At 31.5% G+C, this 8,593-nt stretch overlaps 1 protein-coding gene across 1 annotated transcript in view; it reads right to left on the bottom strand.

The window, feature by feature from the left end:
- Positions 1 to 98: 98 nt before the first annotated feature.
- The window catches only part of LOC137657894 (uncharacterized), a 209,018-nt gene continuing 200,523 nt past the window's right edge, over positions 99 to 8,593 (bottom strand). The window contains exons 11-15 of the mRNA XM_068392521.1: positions 5,243 to 5,376; positions 4,539 to 4,646; positions 2,038 to 2,222; positions 1,513 to 1,617; positions 99 to 1,301 (exon numbers count right to left, since the gene is read on the bottom strand). Coding sequence (XP_068248622.1) covers positions 773 to 1,301; positions 1,513 to 1,617; positions 2,038 to 2,222; positions 4,539 to 4,646; positions 5,243 to 5,376 — 1,061 coding nt within the window. The 3' untranslated portion in view covers positions 99 to 772. The remainder of the gene's footprint in view (positions 1,302 to 1,512; positions 1,618 to 2,037; positions 2,223 to 4,538; positions 4,647 to 5,242; positions 5,377 to 8,593) is intronic.

Here is an 8,593-nt window from a genome sequence, read left to right as displayed (position 1 = left end):
ATATATATATATATATATATATATATATATATAATGTTTTATTAATTTCTGTATGATTCATATTTATAGGATATTAAAAGATTCTGGGAAAAAGCGAATATTCTAAATAAATATCATAGTACAGTCTCACAGGATGAATAAATTGTTGTATTTACAAGTTTGGGATGAAGTAGGATGAGGTAATGAATTTGAAAACATAACCATCATAAGCAACAAATTCATTATAGTATACGAACAATAAAGTGCACATAATGAATATCTATATAATTCTAAAGTCCATGAAGTAAAAGAAGATTTCTTATCACTGAGAATTTTGAGTCACGTTTATTATCCAAACAAAGTAAAACGGTACTTGTCTTTTCTTCTCTATACCTACAAAAATCCAGTCAACAGGGGAATTATTTGCTCATTTTCCTTCCATTACTATTCTCTCCTTTCATGTAAAATCATTTTGATGTCCTTTCATCGATTTATCCAACACACTGCAAGAACGAAGTTACACTGTCTTAGTGGGACATTAACCACAATGTCCAAGTTCTCGTCAATTTCACTACCTAGGATTTGTCGACGACTACTGAGTTTGTGAAAGATAGTTTCAATCCACATTTTCCGGTAGACCACATTTGGTATACAAAGTAAGCTACGAGTACCCAGTGTCATAAGAGATTGAAAGAACTGCACATAGTTATGATGGAAAGGGCAAGTTCAAACTCATATCCACCGTGAGAAAAACATTCTTTTGATTATCGGAAGCTCTCGCCTCTTGCTGACCTTATTTAACAATTCCGTTTGTCTTGACTGGCGACTGTATCCCAGACTGGCTTAATCTACTATCAGGATGATTGAGACTGTTTTTAACCTGATTCCAATCGCTTTGAGATGAATCGTTAGGACCATTCACACTATTTTTGAGAACATCTCTATTTGGCACCGTGCTCTCTGAAGGGGGCACGTTTTCTAGGTTCGCTCTTCCGTCACTCGTACAATTATAGTTGTTTGCGATTAGTGAATTACCGTCTACAGTTTCCTTTGGTACATGATGATTTGATGGAGGTGTTTTATCAAGGGAATAGATCGTCTTGGACGTAGAGGTGTTGTTCGTTTGACTTATGAAAGGCTGACTAAGACTTGGATCATCGTTAAGGTCGGTAGATGGAGAAGAATTGCAATGGTTTCCTGTTGAATTGTTGTTACGTGTTGAACGGGATGCATAGAGTGGATGATTGGTTAACGCACCATGAATTGTCTGAAGTATTTCTGGGGAAGGATCCTCAAGACAGCTGCCTTCTTCCTCTTTAATCCTGTTTAAGTAAATATGTAAATTAGATACCAACATATATAATAGAAATGGGCTACTGACGTTAATTGAGTATTGTGAATATTATTGAGTCGGTTAGATTCTCAACATAATTTTAATTTGTAGATTGCCTGTAACTGAAGTATGCGACACCTTTTCCCATGATTTAGATCCTCATAGACACGTTTATTAAATTTTTAATTGAATCTCCTTACCCGTGAAGAGCTAAAATCAGTGACCGGAGATGTTGAGGAATGTGATATCTGGTCCAGGATACAACCCCCTCGAGTTCTGCTCCTTCGGTGCTGATATCACTAAATCTGTGCAATGAGAAAAACAAATTGAAAAACACCGGAGAGATAAAACGGAGATTTAAGATACCGCATGACCAATGTATTTATGTTTACTTAGATATATAATCAATGTAAAGGGACTCTTATTTACATTTAGGCAAATATTCGTGTATTGATAAAGTTTCATGGGGTTGTCGTAAAGAGCACGTGCTAATACGTTAGTATCACTGTTTCTACCATTATTACATGGAATAGAAAGACCATAAACAGACGCAAGTGGAAGGAGATTTTTTAGGCCTTTGTCCTGTTGGTGACTACTTACAGCTAATGGTGATGATGATATGGAGAATATTATCATTAATAGTATTAAAACGAAAATTCGAATGAAATTTTATGTAAAACTTAGAGTGTATGCTGGGAATTTGTCACATTATATAAAACACTCACCTTACGTGGAACACTCTGGAATAGTCAGTTGCCAGATCAGGTTTGTCTTGAAGTCTCCTCAGGAGGTATGGAAAGAGCTGTGCATCCAGTGGCTGTAAGTTGGACACGACTTCTGAGGTCACTCCTGAACTAGTCTTCCACTGTAACTGGCGATAGCGTCCTCCTTCTGTGCCGACTATGAGAACCTTGAAATAGAATAACAATATGGAATAGGTATTATTTAATCATGATTAGCTGCATTAGATTTAGCGAATACCCAAGGTACAATTTTGTTGTGTAAGTATCAAGTTTTTCACCTGGACTAGTTTCGAGTCTGGTTATTTGAAAACTTATGGAAATTGCCTATCGTTTAAGAAATCCTGGATGGTAGGAACTGTTCCCAGATTTCTATATACTGTACATCTGCGTGCGCCAATAAATCATGGTGGGTGCAGACTGACTTGAAGTTACGCATTTTTGTGTGTTTGAAGAGAATGGTTTAGCGCTTTGTAATTATCTTAGGAATATTAAGAAAGCAATTGACATTTCTGAATTTTTATTGGGACATTTTACCCCGTTGACTTTGCCAATAGATTTTATGCCGAATGATTCTCAGATAGAGATTAAAACATGAATCGAAGTCATATTGCTTTGAACTTTTTAGGGTTATGAGCCTAATTAATGACCTGTCTCGGGTGAGAAGACCTGAACGAATCGATTGTTATGCCCTGCAATTACCTGTCACTTTTTTATCGTTTGGAAAATCGTTCTCTTAAAAAGTAACACGTGTGAATTTCGGCTAATCTGTTCTATATTTTTATCGCTAGGCAACAAAAAGTAGACTCGTTATTTGTACTCGAATCAGTTTTCCAAGGTTGCTTTTACAAAACCATATTTTCATCATAATTTTTAGATATTGCAAAGATATTATTATTATTATTATTATTATTATTATTATTATTATTATTATTATTATTAGTTAAACTACAACCCTAGTTGGAAAAGTAAGATGCTATAAGCCCAAGGGCTCCAACAGGGAAAAAACCCCTGTGAGGAAAGGAAATAAGGAAATAAATAAACTATATAAGAATTAATGAACAATTGAAATAAAATATTTTAAAGACTTTAACAATGTTAAAACAGATATATCATATCATAAACAATAAAAAGACTTACGCCAGCCTGTTCAACATAAAAACATTCCCTTGTAGAGAGCTTATCTAAGACAGATGTTCTGTTGTCTTTCAATCAAATGAAGATTGAATACTTTCCTTATAATCATCTAGTGTTTGTACGAAAAGTTAAGGAACAAACGCTGGAAAATCCATTTGACTGATTATTCTCTGCGTGGTTTATTCCCGAAATACGGTAACCGAGCTTATCTTTCTCTTGGCTCGTGAGCTTTACCAAATATGACATTGAATTTACATTTTTTTTTTTTTCTTGAATATGTTCGGTTCTTTGCATTGATGTATAATTTGTATCAAAATACTTAACAGAAGAAAGTTAGCGTTAAAGATATGTGAATATAACATATATAGGTTTGAAAATATAGGGTGTTGACTTTTCACAAATTACATTGTTTATTAGTATTAGTCGGTGTAATACGTATTTATAATTGCAAATGTACAGGAAAAAGTCGAATCTAATCCAAAGGAGTTTCATCTATTACATATAAGAAATTTATAATTAGTAACGGTTAAACTTATGGAATAAAACTCTACACTGTTAAAAAAACCGTAACTCTAATTCGAAATTTCTCCATAAAAGTATACTATTCTCAACTGTATTTCTGTAAAATACAGGCGGTCGTAATTTTACCGTACTTTGTTATTATCTTTTACGGGTCGGTAGCCGAATATCACCTTAACGTCAAATTATCCGTTTTCTAAACCGTAAAAATCCTCCAAGAAATGTTGCTAGTCATTTGCCAATTTTTTTTTTTTTTTTTTTTTGGGGGTGGGGGGCAATTTTTTAACAGTGTATGTACAATGATTGTGTATAATAATTAATATATTCCACATTGCTTATTTTGGAGATTTTCCTAGCTTTGGATTGACATTCTGCCTTACTAGACCGGGATTATGATCATAAAAAGAAAAAAATCTGTTGTAAAACTTGTCAAAATTTATTGGAAATTGTCGGCAAATTTTTAACGGTGTATGTACAATGATTGTGTATAAAGATTAATATATTCCACATGGGTTACTTTGGATATTTTCCTATCTTGGGATTGACATTCTGCTTTACGAGACCGAAATTATGCTCATAAAAAAAAATCTGTTGTAGTACTTGTCAAAATGTATTGTAAATTTTCGGCAAATTTTTAACAGTGTATGTACAATGATTGTATATAATGATTAGTATATTCCACATGGCTTATTTAGGATATTTTCCTAGCTTTGGATTGACATTCTGCTTTACGAGACCGGGATTATGCTCATAAAAAGAAAAATCTTTTGTAAAAAGTTGTAAAAAAAAAAAATTTGGTGAATAATTGATCCAAGACTAATCTGGCTCACCTTGATTCTGTGTTGTGTGAGGAGAGAATCCAGCCAAGACGTCGGCGAGGAGAGAAGATGCTCTCTCTGCGGAGGTGGGAGGGACGTGAGATCCAAGTAATCGTACACCTGCAAATTAGAGGAATGATGTTTGATGGGTCTTTGATGTGATGCGTCTTTGGGCTTATGAACTTAATTATTGGTGTTATAACTTTTATTGTCATGGATTAGCCCTATACTCTTTTGAACATGGCAAGCGTTTATTGAACTTGATATTATGCTAATAGGAATTCAGTTGGTATGATTATGATTATTATTTATTATTTATTATTTATTATTTATTATTTATTATTTATTATTTTTTATCTATTATTTATTAATCACTAATTATTAATAATTAATTACTAATTACTTAATACTTATTACCTATTACTTATTACTAGCTAAGCTACAACCCTAGTTGGAAAAGTAAGATGCTATAAGCCCTAGGGCTCCACTAGGGAAAAATAACCCAGCGAGGAAAGGAAACAAGAAAATAAATCAGCTACAAGAGAAGTCATGAACAATTGAAAGAACACGATTCAAGAATAGTAACAACATTAAATTAGATCTTAATTGAGAAGTTGAAGGCAATTAAGGAAACCAAGCCATGAAAAAGTTGCTCATTAAAAGTGAATTAGTTCCTCAGTAGCCCGCTGTCAGGTCCAACCCAAGTAGACGCTAACCTTGCATCTCCCGTAAGAGGTGAGAACTTTTTTTAAAGCCTGCATTACTGGGGCGAGATGAGCGCCGTCTGGGCCTGCCGCCGTCCATACAAGAAGAACTTCTTGAATGTCACCAAGTTTTACGCCAGCCGTCACTGCCGGAGGAAAAATATGCAAATTTTAAGATGTTCATCGACATGTTTGAACGTTTGCTTAAACGCTGCTAGATTTCTATGATTCAAGTTAGAAAAATAAATGTATATATTTAAAAAAAACTGATGTACTGATGTTTCTTAAAAATAAAATATAATAAAAGACTTTCTTTTCATAATTATATGAGGTTTATCACATAGGTACGAACTGTCTTTGCTGTCCAAGGAGTGTAATATCTTTTTATCTCTGGCATGGTGTAAGAACCCGAAGAGATTCGGCTAATTGTTTTTACAGTTTAAACTGCGTTCCGTGGATCGTGTTTCAAATTTTCATTTTCGATAAACTTATAATTGTTCAGAAGATTGAACCTCATGTTAACGCATTTTGGTATACAAATTTCAGATTTGCTTAATTCCATTATGTACATATAGATACACGCACACACACGCATATATATATATATATATATATATATATATATATATATATATATATATATATATATATATGTATGTATGCATGTATGTATGTATATATATATATATGTGTGTGTGTGTGTGTATGTATGTATGTATGCATGTATGTATATATGTATGTATGTATGTATATATATATGTATGTATATGTAGGTATATATATATGTATATATATATGTATTTTATATATATATATATATATATATATATATAATACATATATATGTATATATATATATATAATACATATATATATGTATATATATATATATATATATATATATATATATATATATATATATATATATATATATAGATATATATATAATGTAAATACACAGTCGATTATGTATAATAAGGCTGATTATTTTTCATAGCAACTTTACGACTTTTCCCTTAGGTTTTCAGGACAAAAGGCTAAAATCCTGCTCATCAGTCTCTTGCATTCACATCTCCACAACTACCGCATCAACTTAGACTTGATTGTTGCCTCAACTTTTATTTTCTCTGTACTGATTTCTGCCTGAAACTTGTTAAGTGGATATCACAAATCAAGTATGTTTCGAATCATATGATTTTGCTCTTGCACGTACAAGGTCTGTACATTGTCAGAAAACCTGGAATCTGGAATTCTCCATAAAAAGACACTGTTTTCAACCGTAATTCAGTAAAAACAGGCGACTGTAATTTTACCTTACTTTGTTATCTTTTATGGGTTGGTGACCGTAATATCACTCCTTTACGTTAATATATCTGTTTTTAAAACGGTAAAAATCCTGGAATAAATGTTGCCAGATATTTAACGTTTTGTAATGCACATTTTTAAGTGTTTATAGGCGATATTTCGCCGCTGTTTTGCAACTAGTCTGGATTCACTTTGATTTTCCCCCAAATCCAAACGAAAGGTTCATTCACCTTTAGGTAAATGAACATTTTTCTTTGTTTCTAAGAATGAAGTGTGACGGCTAATAGTAGTGAAATAGATATTTTGTGAGTGGTTAACCGCACGTATTTCTCCTAATTTCTTTGCGTGCGCGGAAAGTTATTTGGCATTAAAATTTACAAATGTTGCGGGTACAAGACCGAAAGACATTTTTAAACCGAGTTAACAATGGAGATAGAATTTGTTTTTAATTTGGATTATTATTATTATTATTATTATTATTATTATTATTATTATTATTATTATTATTATTATTATTATTATTATTATTATTATTATTATTACTACTACTAGCTAAGCTACAACCCTTGTTGGGAAACCAGGGTGCTGTAAGCCCGAGGGGTACAACAGAAAAAAAAAGAAATAATCCAGTTAGGAAAGGAAAGGAGGATATGAATAAACAATAAGAGAAGCAATGAACAATTGAAATAAAATATTTTAAGAGCAGTTACAATCTCTCTCTCTCTCTCTCTCTCTCTCTCTCTCTCTCTCTCTCTCTCTCTCTCTCTCTCTCTCTCTCTCTCTGTCCTTGTGGACTGGTTTGAGTCACCTTATCATATACAATCATCCAAAGCCACATTCCAGTTCCTTTTTGCACCATTATATTTCCTCTAATGAGAATTCATTTAAAATGAAAGTTAACTAATGCTTTAACAGATATTATGTTTTTTTTCAATTAAACGTCTCTTTTTTATGCTCATAAAGATAAGAGATCTTTACAATGGTCCATTAACTATAATGAAATTATATGCTAGATCCATTGTCTCAAATTAATTACAGTTTTCTTGTGGTTCTTTGCTTTCTATACAAGTTTCTTGAATAGAATGCTGATATCTTGATTTTTTCTTTTCAAGCAAGAGTTTAATAGGGTGAGTTTTATTTAATTATTCCGAATGTGTTGTTGAGCAATTCTTATTCTCTGCCAAAATATTACTTGTGTTCATTAATATTATTATTATTATTATTATTATTATTATTATTATTATTATTATTATTATTATTATTATTATTATTATAATTATTATTATTATTATTATTATTATTATTATTATTATTATTATTATTATAATAGAAGATTGAATGCATAGTTTTTTTTTATTTATAAAACTGGCTCTTTTCTTTTTAATTATATAATCATCATTCATATAAGCAGGTGTTTTTTAATGGTTTGGTATCCGTAGTATGTAATTATTTCTAAAATGTATGGTGGTGAACACGATGAACAAGAATATTCCTTAAGTAATAATGTTATTTCTTTGTATTTATCAAGAATCACTGTACACTTCTTTTACGGTCACGGTGAAGGTCTTCTGGTGTACTCGTTAATGTCAGTATCGGTTTTATATATATATATATATATATATATATATATATATATATATATATATATATATATATATATATATATATATATATATATATATAGCAGTTGTTAAAAACTACTGTACATTTTTTTGTCATTTTAATTTGATTAGTCATTCCAGTAAATATAGTTTTCTATTTTGTTTTCATTTAGTGTAAGCCTTCTGCACTTTTAGTATTTATATGGGTTGCCCAATATAAAACTTTACTCCCAGCTCATGTTGAGTACTGACAGAATAAGGGCAAGAATTTATGAATATATTGTCACCGCCTCATTAATTTCACCCGAAGTACAAGTGAAAATTTAAAGGAAGTTTTGATAAAAGATTTAGAGAAATCCAGTGTGCTTGTCAGTCCTTTGTTTAGAAATTTACTGAACTTGTAACGACATTCGTTGACGAAAGAGTTTCTATCATCGTGGTTCAGTAAAAAATAAAA

Source organism: Palaemon carinicauda, chromosome 18, assembly GCF_036898095.1.
Source record: "Palaemon carinicauda isolate YSFRI2023 chromosome 18, ASM3689809v2, whole genome shotgun sequence".
Classification (NCBI taxonomy): domain Eukaryota; kingdom Metazoa; phylum Arthropoda; class Malacostraca; order Decapoda; family Palaemonidae; genus Palaemon; species Palaemon carinicauda.
The sequence above is the reverse complement of the archived record's forward strand: the minus strand, read 5'-3'. Positions and strand labels throughout refer to the sequence as shown.